Source organism: Acomys minous (assembly GCF_964271855.1).
Source record: "Acomys minous genome assembly, chromosome: 16".
Classification (NCBI taxonomy): Eukaryota; Metazoa; Chordata; class Mammalia; order Rodentia; family Muridae; genus Acomys; species Acomys minous.
Genome location: NC_140498.1, coordinates 91,317,647 through 91,329,476, shown reverse-complemented (window position 1 = coordinate 91,329,476; position 11,830 = coordinate 91,317,647). Strand labels below are relative to the sequence as shown.

The window sequence follows — 11,830 nt, the reverse complement described above, 5'->3', positions numbered from 1 at the left end:
AGATATTTATGTTTATACTCGCAGATTAGTACTATCTCAGCCTTGGTCGGAGAAACAGCTATGTGAAGTGGGCAGCAGGCTCAGCTCCAAATGTGACATCTGTGTCTCCTCCTCCAAGGCTCAGGGACCATCGCTCGAAGAGGGGCTGGAAAGCACGTAAGAGCCCAGAGACGACAAGGAGTGCAGGATATGATATAGCCGTTGCGCACATGAACCCTTAGCAGCTGTAGTTACCTACTTAAGACCCGTACACGACGTGGGGGGGGGGGCTCAGTATGGTCAGGGGAGGGCTCAGGAGACCCCTCCCCAACCTGAGAAGCTGTTAGCAGCTACCGGTTGCCCTTGCTCCAGTGAATAACCCCCCCACCCATGCTCGTACCAACAGCCCTAATCAGATTCAGTGGGTTACGCACCTAGATAAAAGGGTGGCAGGGAGGACGTAGTGGGAAGAGAAAGGGTTTGGTGAAAGTGGAGTGAAGATAAAAGACATTGGAGGATGGGTGACTGTGATCAAATATATACAAGTATTAAATTGTCAAGGAATAAAACCACCCCCCACCCCCCCCCCACCCCCCCACCACTTGGGCACCTGGAGAGACGGCTAGCAGTTAAGAACACTGGCTCCTCTTCCAGAGGACCCAGGTTCCATTTCCAGCACTCACTTGGCAGCTCTCAACTCTTTGTAATCGGTTTTAGGGCACCTAACGCCCCCTTCTGGTCGCCATGGACACTGCATGCACGTGGTGCATGTGAGACAAAAAGGTAGAGGTAGGTTGTGTGGCTGATAAGGCTTGATCGGAACTTTCAGTGAGGTCACTCCGCTGTGTGTCTTTGGGGGCTTGGAGGGTGGCCCTTCTGTCCTGGGTGCTGTGACTGAAAACACCCGGCACAACACAAAGTCCTTTACTTGGAAAGCGGGCATAAATCACTGGACCCGGAGGATCGTGACGTGGACAGAGCGACCCGCTTTGCATGAGAAATGAAACTGCAGAAGCAAAAGACCCCAAAAGGGGAAACTCTAGAAAAACGGTTTTTCTTGATGTCAGAGAAACCTGCAAGATTAAAGAGAGGAACATTTTGCTTGTTCTTATCAAAGCTATTTTTAAAGTCATTTATATTTGGGGTTTCAGTTGAGTTGGAACAGAATCACAGTCCCTGTGCAGCTGTGAGAAATTTGGTGGCATCTTGGGGGCTATGGCTCTGAGATTTCACTCCATCTGAAAAATTGGTAGGAAGGGGGGGGGGGAAAGTTCAAAAAGAAACAGCCTGGGGAGACAGCGAAGGCATCGGGGATGGCGAGAGAGGCTGGGATTCATCTCAGTCAGAGATGTGTCTTAGTATTCCAGCGGCCCGGGCTTTACCCCCCAGCACTGTGTAAACCATCCGTGCTGGCACATGCCTGTCATTCTATCACTGGGGAGGCGGAGGCAAGAGGATCAGAAGTTCAAGGTCCTTTTTGGCTTCATAGCGTGTTTAAGAAGTCAGTGTTGGCTAGTCCTGTGTAGCTCCAGGCAGAGGGCCCCTTTGCTTCCCAATCTAGCATTGTGCAGCTTGTGAGCCCAGGCTATTTGGAAAATCTTGAGGGAGGCCAGCTCATCACCAATGGAGCAGGATACTAAGTGTCACTTTTCTGGTGTCCCAGAGTTTCAGCTAAACCTCAAAGGTGAAATTCCTCTTCCGTGAAGAGGTGGCCAGACTTGTCCCTTGACTAGCTGTAACTACCAACCTCCTGCCTCTACATGATAAGGTCAAGATCTTATCCAGAAGTTTCTCTGACAGGCCTATCCTGTTCCCCAGGGGCCTGGTGGTGACTCTCTCAAAGCATGCTTGGGCTTGAGCCATCTGGAAAAGACTCAGCCAAGAGGACAGCCTTCCAGCCAGGGGCTCTGGGAGCTGTGGGGGTGCTTCGGAGGGCAAGGGTGGAAACAGGTGCGTGGGACATCATCACCGTGTACCTGAGCCCTGACAGGGTTCCCAGATCTTTAGGTCTCAAATGGTTCCCTGTGTGCCTCTTGGCTCAGCAAGTCGGTGGCAGGACACAGCGAGGCAGCTGACAGACATTGTGTGCCCACCAGTTCTCAGTGAGGATGGCCCTTGCTCAGCACTGCAAGTGATGGGGAGCAGGCTGGGAAGGAGGCATCGACCCTCGCATGGAGCTCACTTGCAATCTCCTGAACCATCTGGGGTTGCATCTCAGCCCTGGAAGGGTAGAGGGAGCAGGGCCATAAGTTTCTTTCTTCTTTTTTCTTTCTAAACTACATCTTTTTTTTTTGTTTTTTAAAAAATATATTTTAATAATTTATTCATATTACATCTCAATTGTTATCCCATCCTTTGTATCCTCCCATTCCTCCCTCCCTCCCATTTCCCCCTTACTCCCCTCCCCTATGTCTGTGACTGAGGGGGACCTCCTCCCCCTGTATATGCTCATAGGGTATCAAGTCTCTTCTTGGTAGCCTGCTATCCTTCCTCTGAGTACCACCAGGCCTCCCCATCCAGGGGATGTAGTCAAATATGAGGGTCATGAGTTTCAAGTTATCCTCTGTTATACAGCAAGTTCTAGGCTATAGGCTACAAAAGACCCTGGGGAGGGAAGGAGGGAGGGAGGGAAAGAGAGAGAGAGAGAGAGAGAGAGAGAGAGAGAGAGGGAGAAATTTTTACTAATCGACCCCTTCCTACTAGTTGTTAGAACTGCTTGAGCAGACCAAGGCACGGTTACAAAGACTCTCCAGGAGAACAGCTTGGGCTATGACGTCAGGCACGATGCCCAAAGTAACTGTAATGGACGCCTGTGAACACAACATTGGATCCCTCAGCATGGACATGGCAACTCACATAGCACCGGGCACCTGAAAGCAGATACCTTGTTTGCTACACTCCCAACAAGTTCCTCTCAGCTGTCTACATCACATTAAAAACCCCATGTGCTGTGTCTAATGGCAGATAACATGGTACTTGACTGCTAGGAAGGTTCTGAAAGAGTACTTAAGGGCCTGCAATAAGGCTGAGGGGTAAAGGTGCTTGCTGCCAAGCCTAAGGATCTGAGTTCGATCCCCAGGACCTACATTGTGGAAGGAGAGGTTTCATTCCTGAAAGATATCCACTCTGTATTACACATGCACCACACACACACGTGTATGCACACATAAATTCCATATGCACATTCATGTGCACACACAATAAATACATATAATAAAGATTAATAAAAAATTAAAAGACAATTATTAAAAAAGTATTTCTCATATAGAGGGGTGGTACCCATAATATGGGCTGTTTTCAAATAGGACAAAGGTGCACTTTGCTATTGTGATAGCCAGTTGATGATAGATGTGGTTATTTTCATTGTCTAACTTCAACGGAAGTTATCTTTGATGACAACCAGAGAAGCCATTTGGAATAATATCAAAACTGCCCCTGTCATCACTTCTGACTTCTGCTAAACTCTCTTAGGAATCTGTGGAAGACACCAGGACCAGAGGGGCCACATTTCAGGACTCTGGAGACAGAAGAATTATAAGGGGGTGAGCTGATATAGGTGCCCAGAAAGAGGCTGAGAACATAAACTTTCACCAGGTATGTGGACAGTCGCTGAGGGGCTGGGGCTGGGCAGAGACACCAGAGAACCACCTCCTCCTCCTCTTCTTCCTCCTCTTCTTCTTCCTCATCTTCTTCCTCTTCTTCCTTCTCCTCCTCCTCCATTTGTTTTGTTTTTGAGACAGGGTTTCACATGTAGCTCTGCCTGTCCTGGAACTCCTCCTTTTTTTCTTTCTTTCTTTTTAAGATTTATTTATTATTATGAACACAGTGCTCTGTCTGCATGTTTCACCCGCAGGCCAGAAGAGGGCGCCAGATCACATTATAAGACGGTTGTGAGCCACCATGTGGGTTGCTGGGAATTGAACTCAGGACCTCTGGAAAAGCAGTCAGTGTTCTTAACCTCTGAGCCATCTCTCCAGCCCACTCTTTCAAGTGATGGGATTAAAGGGTGTACAATATCATCTTCAGGTTTGTTTTTGTTGTTGTTGTCTTGTTTTCAAGACAGGGTTTCATTGTTGTAGCCTTGGCTGTCCTGGAACTGTAGACCAGGCTATCCGGGAACTCAGAGACCCTACCTGCCTCTGCCTCCTGAGTGATGGATGAGGGTAAAGAAGTGTACTGCCATCGCCTGCTTCTCTCTCTTTCTCTCTCTCCTGAGGGCATTTTACTATGTTGCCAGGCTGACTTCAAGCTCCTCCTGCTGAAGCAATCCTCCTGCCCCAGCCTCCTAAGTGGCTGGGACTTCAGGTACACTGTCACACCACCGTACTCATTAGTGTAAGCACAGCCTGTGGGCAGCTTCGTTCGCGGTACTGTTTGACCTGCCAGTCAGAGATGGGAGGCCTCCGTGAGGTGATATTTGACTTCGCCCTGAATGACGAGAAAGAAGTCAGAGAGAAGAGATGTAGGGTGAAGTGTGGTCTGGGCAGAGTTCGTATGGAGGACACAGATTTAATGAGCCAGATAGTAAATATTTTAGCTCCCATGAGCCATGGCATCTTTGCTGCAACCACTGGCTTTTCAACAGGGCAAAAGTAGCCATGCACCATACACTAGTGAGTGGTAATCAGTCATTAGGTTCCAGCCTCTCCAGATGCCCCTGTTTCCTCATGGATGCCACTCTCGTAATAAAGCCCTCAGGGGGCAATTCAGTTTAGTTCATTTCTATCCAAACTATAATATCCTTAATCTCTTTCTTTCTTCCTTCCTTCCTTCCTTAGACCCAGAGGTCCACCTGCCTCTGCCTCCCTAGTGCTGGCATTAAAGGCGTGCATCATCACATGTGCCTAAGAAGAAAGGCTCATATTATTTTATAACAGGCTGGTGGTGATGGGTCAGCGAGTACAGACACCTCAGTTCAATTCCTGGAACCCAGGGTGCAAGGAGAGAATTGACTTCACCAGCTGTGCTCTGAGAGCTCACAGGCCGGCTGTGCTGCACCTGTCCGTCTCCCTCCCACCCCCACCCCCCATTAATTAATAAAGGGCGTATCTGTAACACGGGCACTCCAGTAAAACTTTACTAACTGTGCACAGTGAAATGTGAATTTCTTACATGATTCCCCTTGTCACAAAATATTCTTCCCCGCCCTCAACTTCTGTAAAATGTACTGGGTGTTCTTTACTCTAGGAAGTACCCTAGGTGGCTGACAAGGGGCAGGGTGGTGGCTGGAATTAGACTCCACAGGTCCTTGTGGGACGTGGTAGCAATCTGGAGCAAGGCAAAGCCTCCTATTTCCCTGCAAACGGACCCTAGCTAGAACAGGCCCAGGTAGTCGTCGTCGTCGCCGCCCCACACCCGCCCCAACTCAAGGAAACCCATCAAGGTTTGTTTCCCCGCACCCCCAGCCCCACCCCCACCAAAGCCACAAGAAGACACCCGCAAAGCCAGGCGCGGCGCACAGCCTTGGAGCCCTGCAAGCCCGGCGCGCACCTGCTCCCGGGCCCCCGCGCACCTGCTGAGCTGCGCTCCGGCCTCGTCTCGCGAGATCCGGGCTAGCGTAGTGGCCCCCACCCCCACCCAGGCCACCGAGTACCTCTCCCCGCCCCCGGGCCTGGCCTCCCGGCCACCTCGGGGACCAGAGCGGCCCCCCCCTCCTCACCCCCACCGCACCATAGCGGCTGCGCTTCGCATGCAAGCCCCTCAGTCCCGAGGGACCCCGCCTCCCGGGTTAGAGGGTGGCCCGGCGGGCAGGTGCACGCGCCGCCTGCCGCCTGCGGGTCCCAGGCGCGCCCGGGGTGGGGGGACCCGGGGACCGGCTGCGCGCACTGCGCCTCACCGCGCTGCATCCCTCGCTCCGCTCCCCACCCCGCCCTGTGATTGACAGGCAAGATGTCGGTGTGGAGCGAGGCAGGAGCGGTAGCAGCAGCCGTCATCCCTGGAGCCCGGCGGCGGCGGCAGCAGCAGCAGCAGCAGCGACAGCAGCGTTGTTGCGGGGAGCAGACCGCAGCCAGCCGCAGTGAGCGCCGCAGCCGCGCCAGTCGTGCGCACGGCATCCTGAGAGCGCGCTGAGCGCAGGGACCCGCGGACCATGCCGTGTCACCGCGACCGGGAGGCGGGCAGGCATGCTCCTTTTTGACATAAAAGCCAGCCGGCCAAATAGATTTATATACATATAATTCCGCCCTTCACGGAGCCAGTGTGCGAAGCGTGAGCTCTATTTCCCTCTGCCTCCTCCTTCCACTCCTCCTCCTCCCCCTTCCTCCTCCTCCCCCTCCTCCTCTTTCTCCTCCTCCTAAGTGTACAGACTGCACCCTACCACCTGGTTGGCTTCTGACAAACGGGCATCTCTCCCTTTTTAGGGACCAGAGACACAGAGAAAGAGAGAGGAGAGAGAGAGAGAGAGAGAGAGGGACATTCTAATGCAGACTGCCTGATACTCCCCCCAAAAATAATAATAAATTTTGGCTCTTGTCCCCTCCTCCAACCCCCACCCCCTCAAGCTTGTGTGAGATGTTGGGTTTCTTCAGGAGACACTGCTGAGAAGTCGCAGTGGTTGGAGAGGCGTAGGGGGGTGGACTCCCTCTACCTCCACTCCCTCCCTCCCCCTTTTTTCTTTCTGGGAGGAGGTGGAGGAGGAGGAGGAGGAGGAGGGGAAGGGGGGTTGCAAAGCAAGCGATGGATGAGGAAAACATGACGAAAAGCGAGGAACAGCAACCTCTGAGTTTGCAAAAAGCCTTGCAGCAGTGCGAGCTGGTTCAGAACATGATCGACTTGAGCATCTCCAATCTGGAAGGGCTTAGGACGAAGTGTGCAGCTTCCAACGACCTCACACAGAAGGAGATCAGGACCCTGGAGGTAAGTGTTGCCTGGGTTGGGGTTGGGGGTGGGGGGGTTCTTCCTTCCTTTCCCCTGCTCCAGTCTGTCTCCATCCCTTTGGGATTCCGTTTGTTGAGGGAGGGCCTGGGGAGGGGAAGGGGTAAAGCAGGTGGACACGAATGATGCGCTATGATTTATCACCTGGCAAAAACCAGCGCCGATGTCTTTTCCCTTCCCAGTGCGGCTGTTGTCTGTGCTCTGCCGGCCGGGTGGCGGTGGTAGCAGTAATAATTGTAGCTGTTGCCATTTTAATTTTTTTCCTGTGGGAGGAGGGAGTTCTTTTATTATTATTATTATTATTATTATTATTATTATTATTATTATTATTATTATTATTATTATTATTATTATTATTATTATTCCTGTCCTCTCTCTTGTTTGGGGATTTGTTTATATGCCACGGGGGCTTGTGTGTTGAGTGATACGTTAAGGAGCTGCAGGGAACCCACGTGACCTTGTGCGTTCTGCAGGTGGTCAAAGGTGGTTTGGGCTGGTTGGACAGGGCTGCCTGAGTGGAAAGACTCAACCCTTTGCTCTGTATCTCATCCACCTTTTCCCCAATATGCACCTTAGGAAACCAGATGCACCCGGAGGGGGGAAAATCTCCAGGGAAGTGCCTGTTTCTAACACTAACACTACCGTTTGCTGTAAGGGGGTCGGTTGCAGGCCCAAAATGTGTAAAAAAGAAACAATGTTATGGTTGCCTGGAGTGGTTCTTGCACTACTAGGTGGCGTGGGAATGTCCTCTTGGGCCATCTGGGTGAGACTTGGTGCATAGGGGGCCAGGAGAAGGAGTTACTGTAGCTTTCTTCTCTCCAACAGAACTTGAGGGGAGTTGGAGGCAGTTTTGGGGGGAGACTGTGGTAGCAATGGCTACAAAGTGACTACAAAGAAATGGAAGGAACTATTTTCCTTCAAAGGCCATCTCCCCTCCCCCCCCCATCCCCAAGCTTTCAGGGTTTTGGGAAAGGCCTGGTGTTCTGAAATCCTCTAGTTATCTATTCACCTTGTTAAAAACGTCAGCCTCTTCAGCCCCTCCACCTTCTGTCCCTCAAAATGGCCCAGCTGCCCACACTGCGTGATTTAATTTGGGAATTCCCACTAGCTGGCATTTGCCAGGGAGTGGTGGTGGCTGTGGAGCTCAGAGCAAAGGAGGGTCAGTTCCCCTATTGGTGGCTTGGCCGGGCTAGGGGTATCATGGAGCTTGGCGGTCCCGCTGGTCCTTGGCTTGACTCGTGTGAGTTCCTGAAGCTGGAAGCTTTTTTTCTTCAGTCTGCATGGATGCGCCTCTCTGATTTGCTTCCCAGGCCTTGTGTTTCTTCTCCTCCATGGTTTTCGATTTGGTCGGGTGTCAGTATGCTGTAGAAGCTTCCATTGGAGAAGAGGAGTTTGCGTGTGTTTATTTTAATTCGGCGCTTGCCACCCTCAGATACGTGTCTGTGTTCACCTGTCAGGTGGTAACAGGATCCTGGGGATGAAATAAGATGAATGTTAACATGGGACGTGTGTTGGGAGGCGCAGACATTGCCTGTCTCAGAGTTGATGGTGGTGGTGGTGGTGGGGCCCTTGGCTAACGTTTGCGGCTAGAAGAAAAAAAAAAGTGTAGCATGTGTTAGCCCAGCCCTGGTCTCTCTCTGCACAGGGCCCAGAAAAGATTTGGTTTGGAACTATACTTGGGAAAGCTTACATAGAGAGGCCCTGACGGCCCGGCCACCACTCTCTGTCACCAGGAGCCCCTGTGTTAGGCTGAGTATTAACAGCTTAAGTTGCTTAGAAGTTTCCTTCTGTTCCTCCCTATGGTGTTCCATCCTGTGGATCACTCACTGACTCCCACTCCCGGGAGAGTGGTGATTGACCCAGCTGAGCACTCTGTGGCTGGGGTGGAGCTCAGTGGTAGAGTACTTTTGCACAAGGCCTTGAGTTCAGTCCCTAGCACTGGGCAAACACACAAACAAACAGTGGGCACTTGGTTCTGTTTTGTCTCTCTGCAAAGTGTTTTATATTTGAAACTGGGGGGACGAAGTGCTGATGTGCTGGTCAGGACGTTGGGATCATGGCTGTCTTAGGGTTACTATTGCTGTGGTGAAACACTGAAAATGCAAGCTGCTGAGGAGAGGCATGATTTGGCTTATGCTTCCACAGCCCCGTTCATCTTTGAAGGAGGTGAGGACAGGAAGTCAAGCTGGGCAGGAACCTGGAGGCAGGAGCTGGTGCAGAGGCCATGGAGGATGCTGCTCACTGGCTTGCTCGCCATGGCTTGCTCAATCTATCTATCTTTCTTTCTTTCTTTCTTTTTTCAGCCTGCTTTCTTATAGAACCCAGGACCACCAGTCCAGGGATGGCCCCACCCACAATGGGCTGGGCCCCCTCCCCCCCTCAATCACCAATTAAGAAAATATCTTACATCTTTAATCCCAGCACTCTGGGAAGCAGAGGCAGGCAGATCGATGTGAGTTGGAGGCCAGCCTGGTCTGCAGAGTCCAGGACAGCCAAGGCTGCACAGAGAGACTCTGTCTCAAAAACAAAACAAAACAAAACAAAAACAAAAACAAAAAACCCCAACCAACCCCCCCCAAAAAGAAGAAGAAGAAGAAGAAGAAGAAGAAGAAGAAGAAGAAGAAGAAGAAGAAGAAGAAGAAGAAAACGCCTTATGGAAGTATGTTATGGAGGCATTTTCTCAATTGAGGTTCCTTTCCCCCGCCACAGCTAACTCAACCTGGTGTCAAGTTGACATAAAACAAGGCAGCACAATACAGAATCCATCTTTTTCTAAACTTCCCAGACTGAGGTTCTCACAGGATACACCAACCACTTGGTCCATATTGCCCAGGGACTGTTCTGGAGCAATTTTGCCAATTTCAGCTTCCTAATTCCCATGAACTGGGGTCAGGAGAGGAGCACTGGGAAGGGGATGGTCCTGCCAGACTTCATGTTTGCATCCACCAACTTTTCAACCCTAATAGCTATCAAGGTTGATACCGGAAAGCCTCACGGTGGTGCTGGCTAAAGAGTGGATTCCCAGCATCTTATGGCTACATTCCCAATTTCTCTGAAATCAGAGAGAGGGCCTAGGAACCTGCATTTCATAAGTAGTATGTTTCTGTGTGTAATTTTTCCTTGGTGGGACTGGGAGTTGAACCCAGGACCTTGTGTTTCCAACTCAGGTTTTGAGAGGGACGCTTTATGAATGACTAATCCAAGCTGGGCATGGAGGTGCACACCTGTAATCCTAGCACTTGGGATGCTGAGAGGGGAGGCTGGAGCATCAGAGGCCAGCCTGGGCCACATAGTGACACTGTGCCTCAAATACAAAAGAAAAAGAGGGCTGGGTTGTAGCTCGGTGGTGGAGTTCTTGCTTAATATATCCTGTTCAGCACCCTGAACTTGGAAAAAAAAAATACAACAACACAAAACCAACCAATAGCAAAAAAAAAAAAAAAAAAAAAAAAAAAAGACAACAGAACCCCAAATTCATTAGGACATAAACGTTATGTTCTAGCTATTTATTTGTTTTAACCTCATCTTGAATTTTCAGTACTGTACGTGTGAGTACAAGTACACATTCTACTTTGGGTTTCCAGGGATTGAACTCAGGTCCTCAGGTTTTCAAGGCAAGTGTTTCTACTCACTGAGTCATCTTGCCAGCCCATGTGTATATTTAGGTGGTTTATTTGGCTTGTGGTTCTGGTCCAAGGTCGATGGGCTGCATCTGATGGCTGTATCCATCTTGCGAGACAGAACGGCAAGGTGGCTCAAGGCATCACATGTTGAGAGACAAGTTCTCTGTTGTTTCTATTTAATGGTGACAACTCCCTGCTCACAAGTACCAAGGTTGCCAAGAGATTGAACAGACCGTCCTGAAGACATTGATGATAATTAGTGTGTGTTCCTGAAGAAGCAAAAATACTTAACATGAACTTGGCCTTAACGAGGCATGCTTCTTGGGTAGGGAGGAAATGTTGACATCACAGCAAAGGGACAATGAAATCCAAACACTCACTTCTTTGGGAGATAGCAGAGAAAGTTCTGATGGCCTTTCTGTGATGGTCACAAGATGGCCTTTATAGCTCCAGCGGTCACATCTGCATTCAAGGCAGGAAAGAGGAGGACGCTGTGAGTGTGGAGGGATGGAGGGTCATTTTTTCTTTCTTTCTTTCTTTATTTTATTTTGTTTCAAATTTATTTATTTATTGTATATGAGTGCTCTAGCTGCAGAAGAGGACATCAGATCACATTATAGATGGTTGTTAGCCACCATGTGGTTGCTGGGAATTGAACTCAGGAACTTTGGAAGAGCAGGCGGCGCTCTTAACCACTGAGCCATCTCTCCAGCTCCCTCATTTTTATTTTTATTTATTTATTTATTTTTTGTTTCAGACACAAATGCTTTCCCCATGGCAACCCTCTTTCCCATCAGCAATGTTCAATTATGATTTCTTGGCCACAGTAGGGTCAACTGTTCTAGCTGCAAGGGAGGCTGGAGAGAAGTAGGAAAGCCATCATTTTCCTTGCTGGGATGAGCTCTGTGCTGAACAATATAAAATCAAGGTTCTGCTTTCATGGGGGAAGGTACCAGTGGACGTTGTTGGGTCATCCACCAGTAACAGCATCCCCATAGTTTCTTGGTAGGCGTTTTGATGGAGAAGAAAGTCCGTATGCTTTGCAGTTTGAGGCAGGCTGCCTTCCAACCTGTTCTACTTTACCTTGAATACAAATGTAAGCATTTTTAACCCAAATTGACAATTATAAGATAGCAATTCCTGCCTTAGTGGGTGGTTGTAAGGATCACCAAGGGTGCCACTTTTAAAAGACACTAACAAAGTGTCAAACAGGAACTAAGCAGACAGTAGCCTCAGGGCAGGTTATATTAGTTACTTTCTTGCGTGACCGAATACTGATGAAAACTACTTAAAAAGGAAAGGGGTTATTATTGCGCTTTATTTTTAATTCTTATTTATTTTTGTACTTTTTCCAC

General features: G+C 49.7%; 2 protein-coding genes and 1 long non-coding RNA gene across 6 annotated transcripts in view; 2 read left to right on the top strand and 1 right to left on the bottom strand.

Annotated features, from left to right (window-relative positions):
* The first annotated feature begins 13 nt into the window (after positions 1–13).
* Positions 14–5,178, top strand: LOC311586528. The gene is made up of 4 exons (XR_014775560.1): positions 14–156; positions 697–768; positions 3,451–4,314; positions 4,758–5,178. It is a non-coding gene; the product is annotated as an uncharacterized lncRNA (long non-coding RNA).
* LOC311586527 (uncharacterized protein) lies at positions 3,067–6,069 on the bottom strand (the record flags this gene model as incomplete). 2 transcript variants are annotated; one of them, XR_014775559.1, is made up of 2 exons in its annotated part: positions 3,067–4,407; positions 5,492–5,540. XR_014775559.1 is itself a non-coding variant. In XM_084762601.1 (2 exons), 2 exons carry the CDS (start codon positions 6,067–6,069, stop codon positions 4,293–4,295), a joined length of 369 nt encoding a protein of 122 aa, XP_084618727.1. In that variant the 3' UTR covers positions 3,067–4,292. The 2 variants fall into 2 exon arrangements, 1 of the variants encoding a protein (XP_084618727.1); XM_084762601.1 differs by lacking the exon at positions 5,492–5,540 and adding an exon at positions 5,816–6,069.
* A 487-nt stretch (positions 6,070–6,556) lies between these two features.
* Positions 6,557–11,830, top strand: part of KSR2 (kinase suppressor of ras 2) — a gene marked incomplete at its 3' end in the record, with an annotated part of 339,518 nt that continues 334,244 nt past the window's right edge. For all 3 annotated transcript variants that reach the window (XM_084762599.1, XM_084762598.1, XM_084762600.1), the window contains exon 1: positions 6,557–6,834. In XM_084762599.1, the coding sequence (XP_084618725.1) occupies positions 6,655–6,834 (180 nt within the window). In that variant the 5' untranslated portion in view covers positions 6,557–6,654. The remainder of the gene's footprint in view (positions 6,835–11,830) is intronic.